The 25,890-nt window shown below is 45.7% G+C and overlaps 1 protein-coding gene across 1 annotated transcript in view; it reads right to left on the reverse strand.

Annotated features, from left to right (window-relative positions):
* LOC146193385 (MAM and LDL-receptor class A domain-containing protein 1-like) overlaps positions 1 to 25,890 on the reverse strand; it is a 131,061-nt gene that overhangs the window by 47,570 nt on the left and 57,601 nt on the right. The window contains exons 11-14 of the mRNA XM_084600535.1: positions 24,846 to 24,954; positions 22,406 to 22,487; positions 16,042 to 16,167; positions 2,504 to 2,651 (exon numbers count right to left, since the gene is read on the reverse strand). Of these exons, the coding sequence (XP_084456661.1) occupies positions 2,504 to 2,651; positions 16,042 to 16,167; positions 22,406 to 22,487; positions 24,846 to 24,954 (465 nt within the window). The remainder of the gene's footprint in view (positions 1 to 2,503; positions 2,652 to 16,041; positions 16,168 to 22,405; positions 22,488 to 24,845; positions 24,955 to 25,890) is intronic.

The following is a 25,890-nucleotide window of genomic DNA, read 5'->3' on the forward strand; positions in this document are numbered from 1 at the left end:
ATGAGTTTATCGATATTATTGCCAGAAAAAAAATATGCTAGTATCATCTGCGTATATAATAAATTTGGCGTTCTGATTAATGTTAACAATGTCATTAATATATAGGTTAAATAGCAAGGGGCCCAATATGCTGGCTTGCGGAACACCACAAAGCAGTGGCAGGACTCATGACCGCGAGTTGTTGATTTGGACTACTTGACATCGATGGGATAAATATGATTGTAATAATTGCAGTCCACACCCAACTATATTTAAAATAGCGACATCTGGAAGATATTCAGAGCAAGAGGTGTAGAGAGATAAAAAGATGGTAGGTACAGTTTCTTAAACTAAATTTTTATTTTAAAAGAAGTCCCTTTTCTTTGAGTTTCAGGCAAGTGTGGCAATGCGTAGACGAAAGTGTTTTGCAGAAAACGCTAGGTCACGCTGACAGCAGTAGGGCTCATCTTTGTACATGATAGATAGAGAAGGGGCATAACACTGAAGAAGATGCACATTTCACACAGCGAGACCTTGATGGATATTTCGCAAAATTAGCATCTTCAATTCCATTGACAGGCAGTAGAACATGCTGTAGTGCTGCTGTTTGGGCAAAGCAAACCACATTAAGGGAAGAATTTTAGAAGGCTGACGCTATTTCTTACGTTCCACGAGGAGCTCTCCATGCTTCCTGAACTCAATGACGCGTTCAAGGAAGGTCTCTCATTTCCGGACCTTAACTGCTTCTTGGATAAGGAGGCACTCAGAAAGACGAGGAGCCGCTTGTATTCGTATACGGTGTCGAGAATTTGCGCTTATTGTTCGAAATATAGTGGTCCAAATAGTAATCGAACAGGGCTAGTACAGTCAAAACTGGACCTAACGAAATCGGATTCAACGAAAGTCCTGATTTAGCGAAAATATCCTGATTCCCACTAAGACGCTCATATGGTCCAATGCTATGAGTAACTCGAAATAATGAAAATAATTTCGCTTAAACGAAAGGTTATTAGCGCGAAAAGACACTCACAAATAGGCACAAATAGACACAGGACAGGCGCTGACTCCAACTTCTAACACCACATACAAACGTCTTCTTCAACATCCAAATGCTCCCACAAAGTCAGCAACAAATTCATCATAGCATTTTAGGCCAACCCTACCTACCAACATTTAACAGTCGGCCTACACTACTATACAACGATAGAGAGGATTCACTAATACATTTTGAACGAAGTCGTTTTGTATACAAGGCTTCTAGCAGCTCACGGACAAGGTTATCCCTGCTCCTGCCTACAATCTTAATTTCTTTGAGCTTCGGTTCACATTTTGTCTGGAAATCGCACGAGTTGCAAAACAGGTACATATAAATTCTGATTGGTTTTTCACCACCAGTCACCAACTCAATCACCAACTCGCCCAGCAGCACACTTTGATGCGCCAGAGAGGCTCTATACTGCTCAAACTCAAAACGAGTGTTGAGCACGGAAGTGTGCTTTCTGGTCAAAGAGTGATGAAAAGAAGCACGAAGATTGAGCAGTGCCTAGGGGTAAGGTCGTTCCTAAGGAGGCCTCGTTATGTTCTCCTCAGTAGGGCGCGTTTAAAATTTGACTGAAGGAAGGTGAGCCGCTATTTAGGCGTCCTCACTCAGGCAAGGAGCGTTTCAGAGTTTGGCCCTTGGATTGTGCCGCCGCTATGCTGATTATAAGGACAAACTTAGGCAACTATAATAAATTCTTTCTAATAAACAAAACGTTTTGGTACTATGCTATTACAAAACATTGTTCAAGAATATTTTTAGTCTTCCAGAAAGTACTGCCATTTCTTATGCTTCAGCTTGTTGAAAGTACGAAAGAAATTTAAGTTCTAAAACTATGCCATACGAAACGTAAAGATATGTTGATACCCAGATCGCAGGACAATTTATATCAATAAGTATGAATTCAGAAAGCTTGCAATCGGAGATTCAAACGGCAGTTTTTGAGACCTATCAGTTTTAAGCCCAACGGTTTGGTTTAAAATTGAGCATATAGAATTTGCGAAATTGATATTGTGTTGTTGTGGCGTTATGTTTTAAGTAAAATTTCTACTTTGACATGTTACTTTACGGCGCTTCTTGTCTTCGGCTAAATTCGTTAAGGTAAGGTCTGGCCACATGCTTCAAAGTGTAGTCCTTATATGTCTGGTTTTGCTGAAAAGAATCTGAACACTGAAGCGAAAATTCTTGCACCCGACGTTAATTTAAAATCGGATGTATGTGTACTGCGTAATAGCTTACTGGCTCAGGTTCTCTCAAGTATAGAAAACTGGGCGAGTTGAATTGGATTCATCTTAAAGCAGCGCGAACACTCAAGACTAAAAGGAACAGGAGACGACACAAGCGCTTCTGTCGTCTCCTGTTCCTTTTAGTCTTGTGTTTTCGCGCTGCTTTAAGATGAATCAGGTTTTTTCTTTTATTTCATTTCCTATATTTCCCAGATAATAAAACTGTCGACAATGTGGCACATCTCGTTGTTCTACTTACCTGTACACATTCAGCTGGCTTTTGGCGTCATGTCCACTCCACCAAAAAGTGACGCAAGTGGCCTCAGTGGACAGCCGCGTTTTCATAAACACCCTGGAAACGTGATGACCCGATTCCACCCCAGTTGTGTTGAGGTACAAGTACCGGCCTGAGAAGAATGCGAAGACATATCGTATAAAGTTTTGCCAGCAGATTTACGTTTTCGGTTGAAATCATATTTGGGGAGGTGAGCACACAGTTTTCTTTTCTAAACGCAAAAAACAATTATTAGTCAATAATACCTGTATACAGGTTTTCACTTGGGTAGCATTAAGGCTCTTACTAAGCGAAATACGTACAGTTCGCATTCGAAGCAAAAAAATTTAGTAAGATTTCGCCTTAAAAGTAGACGTCATATAGCGTACTTAAAACCACCTTTTCATTCCGTGAATTTTTGGCACTGAGAATTAGGCGCACAGCATTTGTAAAGTGTTGAACCTCTTCAGCACGTCTCTGGCAGCGGTAGCGGCAGCGAAAGGACGTAGCCTAATTTCTGCGTGACCTTTTGCATTTTTGCAGTCTTTTGCGGTAGGCTCACCGGCGCAACCCTTTCTGCACATCGTGCTGCGACGCCTTGCTATCAGCATAAAGCTCGGTATACCTGTGTCATGAAGATCTCTTCTGCGCACGCCCGCAACTGTTTGCACTACCTTTCGCTGAGTATTCAACTCCCCCGTTGCCAGCCGAAGAATTCTTGCCGGAACTTTCGACTGGTGGTGTGCTCGAAGAATCCTTCACTCTGGCAGCGGTAGCGGCAGCGAAAGGACGAGGCCTAACTTTACGCGACGTTTTACATTTTTGCAGGTAGACAAGTTTTATTATTTAAATTTGTGATCCTCTCTTCCTCTCCTCACTCCTGTTTGCTGCCGTGCTACTGTGCTGCTAGCAGTGGTTTCTGTTTTCGGTACAATGTAGTTTTGCTTGCGTTATATCTTTATCTAACGAGGTACAGCTGAGATCACTTCATAATCACGGATTGTTATGTATGTCGCTCGAACTTGCATGATGACCAAAACGTCATTTTCTTTTTCTCGGCTCTGCGTGTTCAGGAATGATTGAAGGGACCATTTGGACAATTCGTTAAACTTATAAGAAGTTGTGGAAATGTGAAACATGCAGAGCTAGTGGGGCGAAAGGCAGCGGCTCTGCTGCGAACCAGAAGGACAAGGCTAGCCGTAAGGTGATTCTTGTAGAAATGAACAGAAAGCTTGCTTTCTTTCTTCCACTGAAGGAGAAAATTGACAGTATAGAGGAGTCTGTTAACATGATCAACAGTCAGTTTGAGGAATTCCGGGGGCGTCTTGACACTCAAGACAAGGAAATTAAACCCATCCACGGAAGAGTTGACCAACTTAAAAGCGCTGAAATTAACCATCTGAAACTTCAGGTTCAGGATCTTGAATGGCGCAGCACACGACTTAACATTGAAATTCATGGTGTTCTCGAAAAAGGGAATCAAATTGCTGCAAAGCCAGGGACTAAACAACTTGAGGAGAACAATGTCAGAGCCCTTCACAGCCTGACCGCAAAGAAATTAAGGAAAGGTGCCAGGAGTGATTGTTTGTTTTGTGAAGCAGGGCATGCAATATTCCTGGCGACAAAAAGAACAAAATTGCAAGAAATATAAAAGGACATGTACAATTCTGAAAACCTGACTAAGCACTCTAGAACGCTCCTTACGACTGCGAAACAAAGAGGCGGGCTATGAGTGTGCATGGTATACACTAGTAGTAAGGTGCTAGTCCGCAGAAAGAGTGGAGGATCAGCAGCTGTAATCAAGAGCCTTTATAATTTGTCAGTTTTGAGAGGATAAACTATCTTACTGTGTGCAAGAGTAGCCCTAACATGGCTGATCTAGGGCACATTACAGCAATAGAATTGTTTTATTCCTTTCACATTAACAAAAGCGGTTTTCTAAGCTGTTTTCATTTGTATGTTCAATAAATAGGAAACAAGGTAGCGGAACTTGAGTTTCGTTAGTGAGTTTAGAAACTCTTTCGATATAGTAATGTGTACTGAAACATGGAAAAGAACAGCTTTGATCTTTTTCACATGCCCGCAATGAAAACGTTTAGCGTACATAAGTCGACTCGTAGAGGAGGTGACGTGTCGTTATTGGTGAAGGTCTCCTTGCAAGCAAATTTATGGGATGAATTTACCTGTGTCAAAAATGATTACGAGATGGTTTGTCTAACACTACAAAATTTAATCTTAGCTCCCTGCTACCGTCCTCCCTATGGAAGCCTATGAGAGGTTTATAGCTTCAGGATTTGTTTCTTAAATTTTATTAATGGAAATTAATTTAATGTTATCATTGGTGGTGACCTTAACATTGACTTCAGTATTAACAGCCTAGCAGAACTTGATATTGAAACCCATGCCTGCAAGAGACTGCAAAAGCCGCATTGAGTCAAACTCTCCTCGGAAACCATAATTGATTTGTTTATAAGTAATTATGACACTTCCTCGGTAAAGAGCTGCGTTCTTATCGATCCTGTGAGTGACCACTTGCCCATATGCTGTAGTGTTCAGAGAAAGTGTGTTAACATTGCGAGCGCTGATGCACCTATAACATATAGACATGTGACTCATGCCACCCTAGATGCTTTTTGAGCAGAAATATACCAGATATGCTTGAATTCTGTCCTGAGTGAAACGAACCCAGAAATCGCTTATGAGGCCTTCTTGCCACAATTTGTTGCTATTTATAAAAACCTCTTTGTCCAGAAGCACAGTTCCAGTGTTAAAGGTGCTCTTAAGCGATGGATTACCCCAGCGCATCTTAAGAAAAGTTTTCACATGCCCGCAATGAAAACGTTTAGCGTGCATAGGTCGATCAGTAGAGAAGGTGACGTGTCGTTATTGGTAAACGACTCCTTGCAAGCGAATAAGAAGCTGAAGAGGGCGAGGGATATGTACTATCTGCGAATTTTCGCATCTTGTTCAGGCACAGATGTACTCTGGAAGAAATTGAGTTTAGAACGAAATTCAGGAAAGGAAGCAGTTAAGTAAATTATCCAACAGGATTAAACAATTACTGAGTAGACTATGGTTGATACTTATGATTATTTTTATCGCTTAAATTTTGACGTTGCATTATAGGTTGCTTATAATATATTAAGTCATGTAAATACGAATTCATTCGTCTTAGAACCCACAGATACAAACGAAGAGCAGTCTATATATTTATGCCTCAAGAGCTCTCGTAATTTTGATGCAAAAGGTGTACAGATAAGGCCGAATAAATATGTTATTGATATAATAAACCCGTGCTTGCCTATGTCCACATTCTTTCCATATATTTGGTTATATTTCGGTCAGAAATGCAAATAGCACGTGTAATACCTGCCTATAAAAAAGGTTTGCGGTATGACGCCAACAACTATAGGCCGATATCAGTCCTTTCCGTGTTTTCTAAAGGCATGAAAAAAACAATTCATAATTGTTTGTGTCCATTTTGTAATAAATATGGAATTATAAAAACATCCCAGTACGGTTTTCAAAAAACTCTATCTATAGATTTGGCACTACTGGGTCGAAAAAAGTATATTGTGCACAATTTCAAGTTAAAACAATTGGTTGCTTATGTATTTGTTGACTTCACTCAGACATTTGATTATATACATCTTAACATTATCTTCGTAAAATATAACCATTCCGGCATCCGTGGGCTCCCCCTTACCTTGATGAAAAGATATCTTTCACTATACGTGGCAGTTTGTTTCTGTTAACAATTTGGTATCGAGCAAGAAGCAAATCATTTCTAGCGTCCCACAGGGTAGCACTTTGAGCCCTTTGCTTTTCATTCTGTATATAAATAACCTGGTTAATATAGTTTAAGAAACTAAATTTATTTTTTGTGCTGATGACACCACTATATTTACTGCCTCTCCAAACGTCAATGACGCATTTGTAAAAGAAAATGATCACTTGTGAGCGTTAGATATCTGGATGACAAGTAACCGCCTAAAGTTTAATGCTACAAAAAAAAAATCAATAATTTTTCAGCCTAGAGGTAAATAAGTCGCCATGACTACTAACCTAATAATTAAATCTTCGAAGATAGAAATCATGCAGTGCGTTAAATTTCTTAGAGTGCATTTTTCCGAAAACGTGCAGGGGGAGGACTACGTAAATTCTGAGTTGAACAGACTGAGCAGTACGATAAAGATCGTAGATGGAAACAGATGTCTTTTATCCAAGAGCGTGAAGTTAATCATATACAGATCTGTGTTCGCATTCTACCTAAATTATTTATTTCTAGTAGGGGGCACAGCCACAGAGGGTAATCTAAGGAAGTTACTAATAACACAAAATAAATTTCTACGCATTATTGCTAACGTACCGTACATGCGATCTATCTCTTAGAGTTTTGAGCAGTTCAATATACTTAGTGTGAGTGAACTAAATAGGTTTATGTTATCACGAGGATAGGGTATCAGTCAAACATGCTAAGCAATACCCTGACCGACATTGCCAGACTATGCTTAGCTGATTCAGTATACACCACCAGGTCTGCGCCATTTTGGAAAATATCGACCTGCCGGACTAATTACGGTCGCAAATGCTGCATCATTTGTACCACGTACCTTAAATGACTATATATGTCAAGGTATCGACATATCTAAACTGCAACTTTCTGATCTCATCCTTATGTTCAACCGCTGACTCTTACTCTATTATTTTATGTACCATGTGATATGCGCTCAATTGGTGTAGTGTCATGTAGTTTATTTTGATAAGTTGAATGTTTGTACCTCTTGCTACGGTTACAGTTTTATTACTGTATATACTGACTGAGCTAGCTGCGCCCTGGAACATTGTTTTTTGTGCTGTTCTCGCTGCTGCCAGTGCCTGATTAGTGGGGACAACTTAAACCGGGTGCTTGAACGGCTTTTACCGTGGCTTCGTTTTTCACTGTACAGTGAGAAAAAATAACAAAGGAAGAAAGTTGTTTTGATTTTTAGGCAGAGGACGTCGCAGTATCTCTCTCGCTTCTCGGTGGACACTTACGCTTAAAATGGACGGCATAGATGTGCATACATTATCGGCTGGAATTCGTATTGCATATACTAGCCCCAACTTAGCCAGCCGCTTAATGCAGAGTTATAAAGAAAATGATAAGACACCCAATGAACACGCCGCAAAATAACGGTTACATCACAAGTTGAATACAAAGTCACATGCCTATTTTTTCCGACATGTGTTTCTCAATTCGAGGTTACGGCGATGCATTTTCGACCGAACGAGCTCTACACGATATCGCGTAAAATCACGACACTGCCTCTGCAGGTGACATAAGCGAACACTTTCTGGTCGGCGAGTTGAGTTACTTTAGGTGATCTGATGACATGGCCGACTGGGCAGGGGCGTTATAAAAGGTTCGAAAGGAATCGAATCCGGGACTCTAGCAACCAAAAGACTTGCTGTCTCTTTTCCAGAGAAGTTACGCTCGTGTGTCTGAGATAACGTGGGGCTCTGTATCATTGTGGAATGGTCTTGCCCATATTGCCGCAAGCGATTCCTGCATACTAGTGCCTATGTGTGAAATAATAGAAGCAGGAATGAATTTAATATTGCCGCAATGTTATCGTACTGGCGCCGCCATGTGGCGAGCTCGGGAGACTGGCACGCGCTCGTCTTCTTCGCTCTCGGTGCTCGCCCGCCAGTCGGTTCCGTGCCTGATCTTGCCGGTGCTTTTACTTAATCCTAAGTAAACCTGCTGAACCAGTTTCACTGGCTTCTGTGACATTTTTGGCGGAGCTTCTGGGTAGATCCCATGTACGAAGAGCCTCTGGCTGCCCCCTACGCCCATCTACACACCGTGGACACGACACCTGTGCACAAGGCGAGCCGTCGCTTGAGAGGCTTAGCACCCGAGTGTGGTCCTCTTGTTTCCCCACCGCGAACCACGATGACTACAGCGGCAATTCAGACCACCACTCAGTTTCCCGTGAGTGCCCAGCAGCTGATCTGCCATACTCCACGTATGCCCACGCCGTTTCATGGCGACAAGTTCGAAGACGTTGAGGACTGGCTGACCAGCTACGACCGGGTCGCTGTGTTTTGTGCGTGGGACGAGGAGCGAAAATTGCAGAATGTTTATTTTGCACTAGAAGACGCCGCCAAGATGTGGTTCGAAAACCATGAGGCTTCCATTTCCACGTGGCAGGATTTCCGGCGGCAGCTGCTCGCAACATTCGGCAACGATGCAAGAAAAGAGATGGCCGAACTCGCTCTACAGTCCCGAGCACAGCGGTCTAATGAAAGCGTCGCCATATTTGTGGAAGAAATGACTCGGCTTTTCAACCGGGCGGATCCGTCCATGTCGGAGGTAAAGAAGGTGCGCTACCTTATGCAAGGCGTCAAGGAGCAGCTGTTCGTTGGCCTTGTACGTGACCCTCCACGTACTGTTGCTGATTTTACGAAAGAAGCAACAAGCATCGAGCGTGCCTTGAATCAGCGATTTGCACATTTAGATCGCTCTGCGAACATTGCTGCTGTAGACTTCCGCTTGCCAATGGCCGGAAACGACAGGGAAGCCCTTCGCGAGCTTATCCGAAGCATCGTGCGCGAAGAGCTACAAAAGCTGCCCTCTCTCGAACAACATCCACGTGTTGGGGGCATCTCGGATATTGTGCGCGAAGAGCTCCGCCAAGCAGTGCCATCGGTACCGTCACCCCAGCCGCCTGCGCCAGAGATCATGACGTACAGCGACGTGTTGCGTACCCCTGCGCCTGAACAATTGGCACCCAGCAACCCTGCTCCTCCCGCACGTCCTCCACCGCAATATCCAGTTTCGACTGGCGTGCCTGAACCTCGACCACCCGTTCGCAAAGCCCTCGCGTGGGGCACGCCGAACAATCTGCCTTTGTGCTTCCACTGCGGCGAAGCCGGTCACGTTCTGCGCCACTGCCCGTACCGTCGGATGGGCTTGCGCGGATTTTCCCCGGATGCCCCTCGGCCGCGCTATGGCGAACGACCTCGGGATATCGACCAATACCTGAGCGACCACGTCCCACCTCCGTCCCTCCAGCGACGCCAGTCCAGGTCACCACCGCCGAAACAGTTTTCCACCAGCCGCCGTTCTTTCCTCAGGCAGTTCCCAAGTCCGCACCGGGAAAACTGAAGACGGCGACCCTCCGGGGTAGGGCCGCCGTCGATGGACACTACGACCAACATCCTCCGCTCACCGATTCGATCACACAGACCGACCTCCGACCCTTCGCTCCGACCAACAGTCCGACCACTTTTCGACGATCGCCGAATTTTTCCTCCGACGCCCCCAATCGACGCACCGCACGACCAACGAGTCCGCCGACCTCCCGACGATCACAGAAGCTTACCTTCGACGCCGTAATTCGACGCAACGAACGACCCGTCAGCCCGACGATCCCTGACACGCCGCACTTCGTCGACGGTGAGCTACATTCCGCCGAAATACCGATCGTCGTTGATAACCACAACACGACTGCCCTTGTAGATACCGGCGCTGAATTTTGCGTTATGAGTCATGGCCTTGCTACCATTCTGCGAAAAGTCCTGACTCCTTGGCACGGAGCCCCGATAAAGACAGCCGGAGGGGACGTGGTAACGCCGCTCGGAGTGTGCACCGCTCGCGTCGAGATTCACCACGTAACTTTCTCGTGCTGCTTTGTTGTGCTAGCAGAGTGCTCCAAGGACCTGATTCTCGGCCTTGATTTTCTTAGAGAAAACGAAGCAATCATCGACCTCCGTGACCGTGACTTCGTGGTGACGTTTTCCACTCACCGCGCAATTTCCGACGAGTACAGACAGCACAACGACGACTACACAGACAGGCCAGTTTTCCGGGTGTGCGACAACCATGTCACTCTACCTCCACGCACCAGCTTGTTTGCTACAGTGCAGTGCGACAACCCCCCGCCTTGCAAGGCCTCGCGGAAACGAACGTGAATTTATTGTTGAGCCTACAAGTCTGCGTCGCTCGGGGGATCTTTGCCTTGAGAAATAAACGAACTGAACTGCTGTTAACGAACTTTAGTGCCGAATACCGCAATTTACCGCAAGGTACAGCTATCGCTTATTTTGACGAAGTCAGTGCGCCATCCGCTCATTGCGCCCTTTCGCTGGCCAACGAGAACCCTCCCGAGAGCACTGGACATACTGTTCAAACTGACGTGAACCCAGCTTTGTCTCTTACCCAGAAACGCCGCCTTCAAGCAATTCTGGACAATTACCGTGACTGCTTTGCCGTCACTTCCAAAGTGAAGCAGACGTCAGTAACCAAACATCGAATTATAGTTGATCCCACCGAGCGCCCTGTCCGCCAACACCCCTACCGAGTATCGCCGAAAGAACGAGAGGCTATTCGGGCGCAAGTTGATGAAATGCTCCGCGATGATGTCATCCAGCCATCCACAAGTCCATGGGCCTCACCAGTTGTGCTGGTCGCTAAAAAGGACGGAGCACCCAGATTCTGCGTCGACTATAGGAGGCTTAACAAAATTACGAAAAAGGACGTCTACCCATTGCCTCGAATCGATGACTCGTTCGACCGACTTCGCCACGCCCGATACTTTTCATCGCTCGATCTACGCAATGGGTACTGGCAGATCGAAGTCGATGAACGTGATCGAGAGAAAACCGCATTCATTACTCCTGACGGACTGTACGAATTTGAGGTGCTTCCATTCGGTTTGTGTTCCGCTCCCGCAACCTTTCAAAGAATGATGGACACTGTCCTAGCTGACCTGAAATGGCAGACGTGCCTCGTCTACCTTGACGACGTTGTCATTTTCTCTGCGACTTACGAAGAGCACCTCAAACGATTGACGGCCGTGCTAAATGCCATCCGCGGGGCCGGACTCTAACTAAAACCAGAAAAATGCCACTTTGCATTCCAACAGCTCAAGTTCCTGGGTCACGTCGTGAGTGCTGAGGGAATTAGCCCTGATCTAGAGAAGACGGCTGCCGTAGCTGCTTTCCCGACCCCCACTGATAAAAGTTCCGTGCGTCGGTTTTTGGGCCTCTCTGCATATTACAGGAGATTTGTGCACGACTTCTCCCGAATAGCGGAACCATTGACTCGTCTAACAAGGGACGACCAGCCTTTCATTTGGGCCGACGAGCAGCAAAGGGCCTTCGAGGAGCTTCGCAAGCGCCTTCAAACAACGCCCGTACTTGGCCACTTCGACGAGGAGGCCGACACAGAATTGCATACCGACGCCAGTAACGTTGGCCTCGGTGCAGTTCTCGTTCAGTGGCAAGAAGGCGTTGAGCGGGTGATTGCTTACGCCAGCCGCACCCTGTCTCGTTCCGAAGCGAATTATTCTACTACCGAAAAGGAGTGCCTTTCAGTTGTGTGGGCGGTAACAAAATTTCGGCCGTATTTGTATGGTCGGCCGTTTAGAGTGGTCGGCGACCACCACTCACTCTGTTGGTTAGCGAACCTTAAAGATCCTTCAGGCAGGTTAGCCCGCTGGAGTCTCCGCTTACAGGAGTTCGACGTCACTATTGTGTACAAGTCCGGCAAGAAACACAGTGACGCTAACTGCCTATCCCGAGACCCTATCCCGTGCTCTTCAAGTGAAACAGATGAATTCGTCTTTCTCGGCGCTCTTTCGACGCCAGATCTCGCTCAACAGCAGCGAGACGACACCGAACTGCGGCCCCTCATCGATTACCTCGAAGGAACCGCCTCATCGCCGCCTCGCCTTTTCACGCGTGGCCTGTCGTCATTCTGCTTGCGTGACGGCGTCCTCAATAAGAAAAACTACGCTTCCACAAACATTCTACTGAACCCCAACGCCGCTCCGTACCGACGTTTTGCAGGCATGCCACGACGAGCTTTCTGCCGGACATCTCGGTTTTTCGCGCACCTTGGCACGAGTACGACAAAAGTACTACTGGCCCAAGCTTGCCGCTATGGTTCAGCGCTATGTTAGGACATGCCGTGATTGCCAACGTCGGAAGATACCACCTGTCAAGCCGGCCGGCCTGCTGCAGCCTATTGTTCCTCCGCGAGTACCTTTTCACCAAGTCGGTATGGACTTGCTCGGGCCATTTCCTACGTCATCATTGGGCAACAGGTACATTATAGTCGCCACAGATTATCTAACCCGCTATTGTGAGACGAAAGCTCTTCCCAGCGGCACGTCTACTGATATTGCGAACTTTTTCATCTTTAATCTGGTCCTTCGTCACGGTGCCCCTGCGATCGTTTTAACTGACAGAGGCACGGCATTTACTTCAGCTCTAATCCAGGAAGTGATGCGGCTCAGTGGCACTTGTCATCGCAGAACAACAGCTTACCACCCTCAGACGAATGGCCTTACTGAGCGACTCAATAAGACCATCGCCGATATGCTTTCAATGTATGTCAACGAAGATCATAAGAACTGGGTCCAGATACTACCGTATGCAACATTTGCTTATAACACCGCCGTCCAGGAAACGACCCGCTTTACACCGTTTCGTTTGGTGTACGGTCGCGAAGCTGTCACCATGCTGGATGCAATGCTACTGCCAGATGTTGCACAACCATCGATTGCCGGTGCCGACCAATTCGTCCAGCATGCCGAGGCCGCTCGCCAGCTGGCTAGACTGAGAGTCCGGACAGTTCAGTTCAGTTCAGTCGCTCAGTCGTGTCCGACTCTTCGTGACCCTATGGACCATTTCACGCCACGCTTTCCGGTCTCTCACTATCTTCCTAACATCACATAACTTCATCTGCAGTGCCTCGAGGATGCCATCTAACCATCGCGTTCGCTGCCTACCCCTTCTCCGGCGACCGTCAACCTTTCCCAACATCAAATCTTTCTCCAGCGACTCCTCTCTTCTCATCAGATGACCAAAGTAGCTGAGTTTTAACTTTAGAATTTGACCCTCCAATGAGCAGTCAGGGTTTATGGTTGACAATATCGACTGATTTGATCTTCTGGCAGTCCAAGGAACTGTCAAGAGTCTTCGCCAGCACCACAATTCAAACGCGTCAATTCTTCGGCGGTCAGCCTTTTTCACAGTCCAACTCTCGCATCCATACATCACAACTGGAAAGACCATAGCACGAGTTATACGGATCTTGCTTGGCAGACTAATGTCTCTGCTCTTTACTAGGCGGTCATGGCTAACCATTGCTCTCTTTCCCAGAAGCAGGCGTCTCCTAATTTCATGGCTGCAGTCTCCTTCCGAGGTAATCTTGGAGCCCAAGAAGAGAAAATCTGTCAAAGCTTCCACTTCTTGTCCATTGATGCTCCAGGACTTGATAGGGCGAGACGCCATGATCTTTGTCTTTTTGATGTTCAGTTTAAGCCCAAACTTCTCACTCTCTTCTTGTACGCGCATCAGAAGTCTCTTGAGTTCCACTTCACTTTCTGCCATTAAAGTGGTATCATCCGCATATCTAAGGTTGTTGATACGTTTTCCAGCAATCTTCACTCCATATGAAGACTCGTCCAGACCGGCCTTCCTCATGATGCACTCTGCATATAGGTTAAATAGGCAGGGCGACAGTATGCAGCCTTGCCTCACTCCTTTCTCAATCGGAAACCAATCGGCAAGACCATGCCCAGTTCTGACTGTGGCCTCTTGTCCTTCATACAGGTTCCTGAGGAGACAGATAAGGTGAATTGGAACTCCCATCTCTTGGAGAGCTTGCCACAATCTGCTGTGATCTACGCAATCAAACGCTTTCGCATAATCAATAAAGCAGAAGTAGATGGGTTTCTGGAACTCTCTTGCTTTTTCCATGATCCAGCGGAGGTTGGCAATTTGGTCTCTAGTTCCTCTGCCCTTGCGAAACCCAGCTTGCACGTCCGGAAGCTCCCGATCCACATACTGCTGCAGCCGACCTTGGAGGATTTTCAGCATCACCTTGCTAGCATGCGAAATAAGTGCGATCGTGCGGTAGTTGGAACAATCTTTGGCACTGCCTTTCTTTGGAATGATGATGTAAACTGACCTCTTCCAATCCTGTGGCCACTGCAGAGTTGTCCAAATCTTCTGACATAATGTATGCAGAATGCTAACACCGTCATGGTTGAGGTTTTGAAGCAACTCAGCTGGAATGCCATCACTTCCGCTGGCTTTCTTCTTAGCAAGACTGGCTAAGGCCCATTCAACTTCACTCTTCAGGACGCCCGGCTCGAGATCAGTAATCACAACCGTCTTCTGTTGGGTTTGCACATTCGGGTCCTTCTTGTACAGTTCTTCTGTGTATTCCTGCCACCTCTTCTTTATCTCTGAGGCGTCAGTGAGGTCCTTGCCTCGTTTGTCCTTTATCACGCCCATCTTAGCACAGAAGCTTCCTTTGATATCTTTGATTGTCTTGTACAGAGCTCTTGTGTTCCTTAATTGGCTGTTGTCAACTGCTTGGCACTGTATGTTCAGGAAGGCATTCTTATCTCTCCTTGCTATTTTCTGAAAATCCGCATTGAGAACCTTGTATCTTTCTCTTTCCCCCATAACTTTTGCCATCCTCCTTTCCTCAGCTATTTGCAAAGCCTCTTCAGATAACCAGTTTGCTTTCTCGCATTTCTTTTGCTTTGGAACTACCTTAGCAGCAACTTCTTGTATTATATCACGCACATCAGTCCACATCTCTTCAGGCTCTCTCTCTTATAGATCTAATTCTTGAAATCGATACAGCGAGGTAAAGATACTCGACGGTATAACCTTCGTCACAGGGAGGTAATTTACAACCCTGGCGATCAGGTTTGAGTGTGGACACCTGTTCGCCAGCGGGGTCGCTCCGAGAAGCTTCTGCGCCGCTACTTCGGCACGTACGAAGTACAACGCAAACTCAGCGACGTCACCTACGAAGTGACCCTGCAGGGAACTGTTCGCTCATCCCGACGGCAAGCACAATCGGAAGTCGTACATGTCGCCAGGATGAAGCCCTTCTACTCCCGCTAGGTCAAGCTACATGTGTTTTTTTTCTTTGCTTCCTTTAACTACTTGATGTGAACGCGCATCCTCGCCGACTACGGATATCCTCGACCCCGTCACTCGGCATCGGGACGATGCCTTTTCCACCGGGAGGGGCAATGCCGCAATGTTATCGTACTGGCGCCGCCATGTGGTGAGCTCGGGAGACTGGCACGCGCTCGTCTTCTTCGCTCTCGGTGCTCGCCCGCCAGTCGGTTCCATGCCTGATCTTGCCGGTGCTTTTACTTAATCCTAAGTAAACCTGCTGAACCAGTTTCACTGGCTTCTGTGACAATATTGAATTATTAGCATCAAAGTTCATGTAGTGAATGAACAAATACTCGTACTGAGGACCTCGAACTGGAGTCGGTAACACTATCGCGTAACCTGTTTACAAATAAAGTATTCAAGTTACTCAAGTTATTCAGTATTATTAACACTCATTGCACTCTGAATGGTTCTGAATGTTGGAGGACCAAGAAGGCAATAGGTAGACACATAAGAATAAAGGTGATCAAAATTGGTTAAGGAATACTTCTATTGGCTCCACATGAACATCCTGCTAGGCTCGCAGTTTTACAAGCAGTTCTCACCTTTGAGACTCTTGAGGGTGTGATCCGGAAACCCAAAAAGTGTGGCATCGCGAGGCTCCCAAGCACTGAAGCTGCCCGCAGCTGTGGTTGCCAAGCATGGAGAGCCCGTCTCCCAGGAGCAGAAGTCTGATTATCCGGAACAGATGTAAAATATGTCGTGTATAATTTCGATGACATCAGACCAGTACTCTACGTGTCTACGTAGAATTGGTGTAAATGCCGTGATAACGGCGTGAATTTAGAAATTTTCCACAGTGAACAGGCGCACAGAAGCTGCTACATGCGGTAGATTCGATATTAAACAAAGATTTGCTACTACGTCGGGCGGCGGGGCCCTAAAAATGATGCACCGAAAATTCGCTAGGATGCTTCCCTCTTCTGAAATGCCAATCGCAGGACCTGAGGTCAAGACCTGTAACCTTATGAGCGTACCACCTAGCGAAGATTCCGTGCACAAAGCAAAAATGGGCCTTCGTGCAGTATAGAATTGCCGAAATGCGTGGATCTTTCAACTTCAATAGCGCTAGAGGTGCGCAGGATAGACTTGCATGCGGTCTTTTGGAATGACCATCTGCTCCGAATTATTGTAGAAGTAAGTAAGAAAGCAGTTTTTACGGCAATGTCTGAAATACAGAATGCGTTTAGTTCTCTCACAAAACGCACAATTTCTCACAACACTCTGCGTAAAGAGTGCAAGGAGAATTTCTCGTTAATTACGACACAGCGTTAATACGTTCTCTGTCTACGAATCATAATCGTATTCATCTGTCAAAAACATTCATCCAGCCAGCACATTAAGCTACCGCTCTGTAGAAGCAGGTATATGATGTGGCAATGGCTCATCGTTTTGCGAATTGAGGATTGCTGAGCTGTTGAACTCGATGCGTCGCATCCAATGGCTCTTTTTTGTCCACAAAATGGAAGGGGAGCCCGAAAATATGGTCTACATATCTCTAGTGTGGCTAAAATAAGACGAGCAGAAGAGTACAAAAAAATTCAAGGCTCACAGAAGAAACGCGCAGAAATGTATTTTGGAGAGATGTTTGAATTTGACGGGTCTTGAAGCCTATTTCGCTAAAGAACACAAAGGAGCGAGCAAAGAACACGATAAAAGGGCAGTGCCACGTGGGGTTGTTTTGAGCTGCAAAGAAAAAAAGTCGCAGGCACCTGCGGCACCTACGGACCACCTCAGAGCCACCAAACGATTTCTTGCCTGGGTCAGTTACTATCAATTGCTGACCGTTCTATTTCTCTGTGCTGCAGTAAGCATTACATACGGCAGATCTGGTGGTGCCCTAATAAAAGTGTATGTAATCATGGTTCATCATCATCAACAGGTCTATACTAACTGCGAGGCCAAGATCCTTAACATGTTCCTCCATTTCACGGGGTTCTATGCTAGGTTTATCCGCTTGACCACTGCAAACCTCTTAACGTCATCCACCCACCTAGTTTTCTGCCACACCTGCTGCGCTTCTTTCCCTTAACTATGGTTACAACGTTTAAAAGCGATATCCAGTCATGCTGGCAGAAGCTGCCGAACCTATGAGTAGGTGAAAAACTATGCTCACTATTTCAGTCGCGAAAATATGGGAGTTGAGAATCGTGAAGCGATTATAGAAGTATTCATAATAAGAGAGGACAAAATAACTTTGCCTCACTAGTTCTCCTAGTGCACTATCAATACACGAGCTTTCCTTTCTTGGAAAAAGTTTAACTTTGTCACATTTTCAGGTCAGCATACTATGAAGAGAAATATCTGATCATGCATCAGCTCAAAACAACCATTTTAATTATTCAGCGCACTGTATTTTCTGGTTCTCTTCGCCATTCTCCGCATCTGTCCTGTCGCGTTGAACACGAGACAAGGTTATCCCAACAACGATCGAAAGAGATAAGGCGTCTAGTGGACATGGGGCGTTTCCAGTGCTGCCAAGAGTGACATTGCGCCTGCCAATAAGAGCAGCAATCACGCAAAGAGGCATCAAAATAGAGGCTGCAGTGAGAATCACCGACGTTCTGTCATGCTCGAAGCTTGGCCATGCCTCTCAGCAGATGCCAAGAGCTAGGAAGGCTATCGGTTTCGTGCTTTGGACCTTCAACCAAGCAGCGTTCAGCCATCATTGCACCAAGCGGTGCTGCGCCCAGTGCGTAGGCTGGTGTGACAAGGTTTTTCTTTAACAATGGCTGCATGTACCATCCTTTGAAAGGAGTGATTGGATAAACAGGCTTGCTTCTGCGCCGTATATTGAAGAACTTACGGCACCTTAGAGATAGAAATGTCTCCAAACGGGATCACAAATATTATTTTGTTTTAGTAATGTTTAAAGCATATAGGGTATTAGACGCTTTCCAATACGATGCTAAGAAGCACACTACAATACCTGGTTATATTTGGCAAATATAGTTCTTGCATGAAACGAGTTACGAATCTACGCTCGCTGCATTGGGGCGCACATTGAAGTCTTTATGATGTCAGACCACGCAGGTTACCCGTCCTACGTACCCTACTCAAAAATCCTGTATAAAATTCGTACAGTAAATCGTATACAGGTTTACTGTACAGGATCTGGGATACAGGATTGGGAGCTATTTCAGGAAATTTCTGTACTGCCCTGGAAAGTCCGGAGTGAAACCGCGCGGAGCTCTGATACCGGAATGGCCTGTATGGTTGATGGCCCTCGTTTCCGGAAAGACACGCGTCGCCAGGGTGAAAAAAGCATGCAACAATATAAAATAAAACTACATTTAAAATAATAAATAAAAAAATGAAAATAAAATCTTACTACCAAGTGTTGAATCGAACCTCGGTCCTCAAGGTCTTCAGACGGGCACCTTGACCATTACACCACGGCTTCTTTTTCCTTTATTGCCGGTCATCACCAACACAAAACAAAAACAACAAAACGCGCTACAAACAGAATGCTCACAGCAGTGCGGTTACCACAAGCATGACACTGTTAATACAGCAGCCGGCAGGCTCATACGAGTTGCCTTTGTCAAGTTAAAATTCCTTCAGCTCACACAGTGGTTCGACTCTTGAAATCCAGTCTGGCACAGTGGTCTTCAGTTTGTGCATTTCAACCAAAGCGTGTATACTCTCGCGAAAGTAGAGCCTTGCAGGGCGGGCGTACGGTCGCAGTGAAATCCCGCCATTCTGGACCGCCATAGACTGTGCAGGCCTATTGACATAACCGTATCAAGTGGAATCCCATCATTATTTTCAGTTGGCAGGAATCTAATCCCGTATGAGTCTAATGGTAATTCTTTTTTAACAGTTCGTTGCAGCACATCCCAAAAATAGACGCCCTCGCAACAGTGCAGAAATACATGATCTATTGTCTCTGGCTGTTTACATATTAAGCAAAGTGAACCCCATGGCAGATAAAAGCCCTTGCTTTCAAAAAACGTTTGTACCGATAATGTTCCTGTATGTAACTAAAGAAAAACGTCTTTAACCCAAGAGAAACTAGCATTTTTTTGACGCGCTTCATTACATCTTGACCTAGACGGCCGCTATACAAGGCTCCGTACACAGGAACAGAGATGAAGTCTGATGTCTTTTTCATCGTCTACGAACGATTGTAAGTTTTCTTACATACAGAGATATCCGGTGTACTAATACTTGTAATACTGGGCGTTTTAACTTCACGTACTACCAGCGGAGCATCGATGTCAATGAATACATTTCCGACTGAACGGTCTCAATATGTAAACATTGGAGAACGCGTCGCCCGGTGTGCGGCTATCTGCGCATCTTTCGATGGTCAGCGATGTTTGTTTATTTTTTCTCGGAACGTTTTTTGTCATCGCTAGCGAAACGATACGTTCGTGCTTCCACTTTCGCGTTGAAGGCGGCAGATCTTAGTCGCAGATATGAAGACACACCGCAAGATCGTATGAGCTGCAGCGACTATTGTACGCGCAAAAGCGACGCGACGCGCGTATATGCTTTCTAGCGCACATTTCGACGGCTTTGCATTTTCGAGGTATTTGGGAAACGAAGTGTGCCCTTTACATACAGAATAGTTGTATAACATGTTTGGTATCATGCTTATTTAGTGCGCTGGCGTGTCCGGCATGGTCATTCTGGTTGAGCTTCGTCGATCGGCCCGGCTTCTGTTCAAAAGCGGAATACTCTGCCCGGTATCAGTTCCAGAAATGACGCGTTCGTCCGGTCTCTTGTTAATTGATACAGGTTGAACCGAAATGAAACCGCCCGGAGCTCTCATTCCGGAAATTCCTTTATGGTCCGTGGCCCTTATTTCAGAAAAAAACTGGACGCCAGGCTGGAAAAAAGCATGCAGAGCTATAAAATAACACCACTACATTTGAAAAAGGAAAAGAAAGAAAAAGAAACGAAAAGAAAATAACATTTACATGTGGTTCGAATTTCGGTCGTTTCGGACGCTAGTGGAATCGGTCTCGTTGCAGTCCTTGCCCAACGGCACGATGAACGAGAGCATGTTATCGCGTACGCAAGTCGTACCCTGAGCAAGCCGGAGCGAAACTACACAGTCACCGAACAGGAATGCCTGGCTGTAGTTTTCGCTGTGAAGCGTTTTCGTTCATATTTGTACGGACGTTCGTTTTCTATCGTAACTGATCATCATTCACTCTGTTGGCTGCGGAACCTTCGAGACCCATATAGTCGCCTCGCACGATGGGCCCTCCGGTTACAGAAATATGACTTTGCCGTGGTGTACAAAAGCGGGAGGCGTCATGCAGACGCAGATTGTCTTTCTAGGTTCCCAATGGCCACGACTGGACCTGAAAGCGACGATTTCGAAAATTATATACCGACCCTCGAGCCAGCGTTCGCCGACACGAAAGTTTTCAAAACGGAACAGCAAAATGATAGCAGTCTGCAGCCTCTCTTTGCCGCCGCCCAAGGCAGCGTACCTACAAGCCGTTTTTGTGTGTGTGATGGCCTCATATGGAAAAAGTTATTCGCCTGTCGGCCAGCGATACCTACTCGTAGTTCCCGAGATGCTGTGCACGGATGTATTGCGTGTTATGCATGATGATCCAACTTCAGTGCATTTGGGATCGGTTCGAACACTCCACCGTGCTCAAGAAAGATTTTACTGGCCCAGAATGAGCTCGACATTTGAACAATACGTTGCCAGTTGCAAGCAATGTCAACGCCACAAACGTCCAACTGCAACTCCATCTGGCTTGCTGCACCCTGTGAAGACCCCGACAGCTCCGTTTGATCAAGTAGTCATTGACCTCGTAGGTCCGTTTCCGAAGTCCGTGGATGGAAATGGCTGGATTGTAATCTGCGTAGACTATCTCACACGTTACTGTGAAACCGCCGCTCTTCCATCAGGGATCGCTTTTCTTGCAACACTCAGTCATCTTACGACACGGGCTGCCTCAAATTGTCATCACTGATCAGGGCCGACAATACACCGCTGATGTTGTTGAAGAGTTCATGCGTTTATGCGCCGTAACTTTACGACACTCGACGCCATACCATCCCCAGACAAATGGCTTGACTGAGCGCGTCAACAGAACGCCTATCAACATGCTAGGCATGTATGTGGACGCAGGGCATAACACCATACTACCCTTCATCAAGTATGCGTTTAATACCGCCACGCATGGGACGACTGGGTACAGTCCAATGTTCCTGCTCTATGCCAGACCGCCACGCTATTCCCTGGATACTATCCTGCCCTTCACAAGCCGTGAAGACCCCTGCCTGGCTGAGACCCTCGGTCTCACCGAAGAAGTTCGGAGAATTGCCCGATTACGGTCTGGTGCTTCACAAGAACGTTCTAAAGTGCGATATGATGCCAGTCACCGGCGGGTCACGTACGCTGTAGGTGATTTGTATGGCTGTGGCGTCCAATTCGGCGCTGTGGCCTACATCAAAAACTCTTGACCAACTATGACGGCCCATATGTGGTTGTCAAACGCGTCAGTGATTTGAGTTATGCAATAGCCTGCTTGACAGCATCGGGTCGCCGGTCTGCCCAAACCGAACTATGTCATGTTGCTCGATTGGAGCCGTGTCAGCCTCGCACGAGTCACGAACACGCCCAGAGGGCCTCGTCTGAGTAGGGGGAAATGTCACGCTACTGACGACGATGAAGGATTGTGATGGTGTGGCAGAAGAGAAGGAAGAAGCGTTGGTTTCTGGGCGCTAGTAGGCTTCATCTTGTCCCGCTACATCAGCACTGTAAATAAATACCCCTTCTTATTACGCCGTAACAATATTATTCTAAGTCTTGCCCAAGGAGGTCATAAAAAAAGAGTTTTTAATAATCTCTTTTGTCTGGCCCAAGAAAATTTTCATTCAATTTAAAATGCCTTGCCGTTGACGTAGCGCTCAAGTTCCTAACAAAATTATTCTTACCTCTCGGTGGGCAATCTCCTGAGTCCAGTTGTATGTCGTCCAGCGCAACTAGTCCGCGCGAGAAGTACGCTTGTATCGAGATCTAGAATATGAAAATTTAGGGACATGTTACAACAACTTAACGATGCTATGAGAAACAGCTGCACATAAATATGAGAGTGTTTGGTCGTCGAGCGTTTGTATTCGGTAATCTTCACTTTGATAGAACCCGTCATTTTGCGGTGGCTATAGAGGCGACAATGAGTAGCTATAGTAGCTGTGCGCCGAATGAAGCAGTTGCACACGCTGCTCTACCGGAACAGTACACTGCATACTGCCGTATACTGCCGCTCTCCCAAAAAATTCCCTGATATAAAATTTTGGAAATGAAGGAAGTAGACGGCTTTTGTAGGGATGGTCGTCTACATGCAGGTGCCATAATATCAGGTCCAGTTTGAGAGACGAAAATGCAAGAAGTGAATGTGACGTGGCGCAACCCTGATCACAGAGATAATGTTTTGTTCTATAGGGTTTATGATCCGTCCGGAAGAGACTCAGGGTATTAAGGTACGTCTCAGTCCACGACTCCGGAATTTTTCACCCTATGGGGTCTGTTAACTTCCATTAAAAGAGCACAGTGCATGCACGTGTGAGTGGCTTTTCGTCTCCATCGAGAAGTGGTTGCCGTTGACTGTGCTGACAACCTGAGCGAAGAGGTCTCAAAATCTGCGCACCATATTTCGCTGAGAATATAAAAAAATACCACAAAAAACGTGTGGTTGTGCATATTTAAATACCGTTTTAACGAGCGCGTATGGCCGGGAAATTTACTTGGCAGTAGCGTGTTTTTACCCTTGTTCAGAGTGTCAATTTTTATATAATTTTACAAGGGCGATAATACCGTTGAAAATAATGAAAAGAATATTTGTCAGCAATAGTTTGTTAGGCCTCACAGGCAGCAGATTAAAAAGCTGCCATCGCTTTCAGATTAGTTAGTTGCACCCAAGGACCGTGATGCTTTAGGACGCGGCGATATCACCCACTACAGAATTAACAGAGCAGAACGTACACTTCGCTAATATAAACCAAGAAGTGAAAGAAACTGAAGGAACCAATCGCCGCCTTGAAAATCGGGAGAGCTAAGGTTAAAGAAAAAGTGGAGAGCCAAAGACAAAAAGACAGCAACGAAGAAACACAATTTAACGCCCTCTGAAGAGTCACAAACTGAAAGAACGAATAGGCGCCTTGAAAATCGGTAGAGAAACAGACTTGTGAAGTTGTGAGGCAATGCGTGCAATAGGCGAAGAGGAGGCGAAGAGATTGCGCGATGGCAGCAGAATTAAACGCGGTGAATTACTTTCAAATTTTTCAATTGGTGCCATAAAGGCTGGCTTGCAATATGTCTAGCGCAAAAACAATAAATGCACTCCTTTTTGACAGTATTTTAAATGAAGCAATTTCGCTTTGCTTTATGTTAATTCTATAGGATCTGCACGAAATGGGTTTATTGCCTACTAGTGCTGTCATTCTGTTATCTCAGGGTTAATAACGTGGTGCCGCGATACAAAGCCGACAAAGTTATTCTCCGATCAAATCAGTTTATCACATGCTTTTCTGGAGACAGGATGTGATAAGCCAATTTAACGAAAGGATCCCGTAGTACAAAACCCTCAACATAAAGGTGTGTGCAGTGCGGAAACGGTTAAAAAGCGTTAGGTGGTGACCACGTGCTTAGGAACATTTTACTATGCATTGATAGCGGGTAGTGATGGTGTACACTTCAGTCTTCAAATTTCAGTTGCTATATGCGTCTGTTTTCCAAGCTTCAGGTCGCAGCGCATGTAGTCTGCAAAAAGGTCCAGTGATAACAAAATGCTTAAAGCTTATTTGTTTACCAAGACAGGTACACTTTGCGTTTTCTTTTCGTTTGCGGTATGGAGTTGTAGTCAGTTTAATGCCTCGGTTATAACATACCAAGAGATGTACAAAGGCTCGTGGCTCATGGCGCGCAGAGAGAAATTAGAACAAGTTGGCGTAACATTCTTGAGATGACAGATTGAAGTTGAAGTTGAAGCTGAAAGTTTATTTTTGAATCAAAAAACAACTTACAAGAATATACAGCGAGAGGTCCCATGGTGCACGACTGCGGTACACGGCACAAGACCATGGTAAAAGACAAGATATTCGCGAAAGGCCGGGAATTATGTGAATATTGCTCAGATATGCACATACTCAATGGTACGTTTCTGAGCGAAGATCTGCAACCCTTTTGCCAATATATACCCTCCTTCGGCTTTAATACTGCTAGCATCGTAACCCATTTCGAGCTGGCTATTAACGATCACTATAATCAGCTGTCGGCTTCGGTACAGTTCAATACCAACAAACTGTGCCACCTTTTTGTTGTGTTGCAGAAACGTAGCTCTCCAAAATTGGTTAACTTTGAGGTGGTAAGACTCACCTGAAACTTTCCTGCAGCCCTGTGGAAATCAATCAACACGTGTTCCCAGCGGTGGCTGCCTCGAGCGTCGATGTCGAAGATAACATTCCCGTCTACGAACACGGCGAAACTGTCGCAAAAAAAGACATCGGGGAGATATAAACGAAGCTGTCTGCGACACGAATGCCACTTAGCCAAAGTGTATGTTTTTTCGTTTTGCTACGTCGCCTGCTGCACCTCTTTTATTAATGGGGAAGCCTGTACCTCATTAGCACAAAACCCAGCGGCGGGTGAGGCACCCATGGAAATTAGGAGCGCGATTCTGGCAGCCGGTTAGGCGACGGCTAGACATTGGTTGGTCGCCCGTAGTATGACACAACATTTTACAAATTTGTCGATATAAAAGTAAGCTCTAGAGTTTCTACAAACACTACGCATAGTCATAACTTAGACTAAAAGTCATGATTCAGAAGTAGTCAATATTCTAGGTAGCACCATTCAGCATTTTGCAAAGGAACGCATTGTTCTCTCATTCTCACAACTAAGTAGATTTAAGCTTCCACGTTGTATTTTTTTTAAGTTGTCGGCATTACCATAACACTTTCAAAGAACCGCGCTTTTGAACTGGGATACATGAACTTGTTAAAACATTAACCAATCCTTGAAAAAGTGCCTGTATTTTATTAGTTTGAATTATTTTTCTCTCTTGTCCTAGTGAAAGAATATTGGCTGCAAAATATTGGCACAGAACAAATTAAGGTAAAATCCTACATTTTATAAATGAAGTTTGTTCACGGTACTAATGTTATATTTGCAATTTTTTTTTACACAACAATGATTTTCATATACTATTTGAACCAAATTTGTGAAGCTCTGCTTCGGTGCTTCCAATAAAAAAAGGAAACTGTAAGAAAGAAATATTCAAAACGACAGTCAATTTTTAAATATTCTTGAAAATATAGGCTCTCAAAGCACCCCGCGGCGGCGCTGCTGGATGGATGGAATATAGGAGCGTCCCCTTTGAAATGGAGTGGTAGCATTGTCTATCATGATCATTTTCCTCCCT

This window comes from Amblyomma maculatum, chromosome 4 (genome assembly GCF_055883805.1).
Source record: "Amblyomma maculatum isolate TAMU_Amacu chromosome 4, ASM5588380v1, whole genome shotgun sequence".
Lineage (NCBI taxonomy): Eukaryota > Metazoa > Arthropoda > Arachnida > Ixodida > Ixodidae > Amblyomma > Amblyomma maculatum.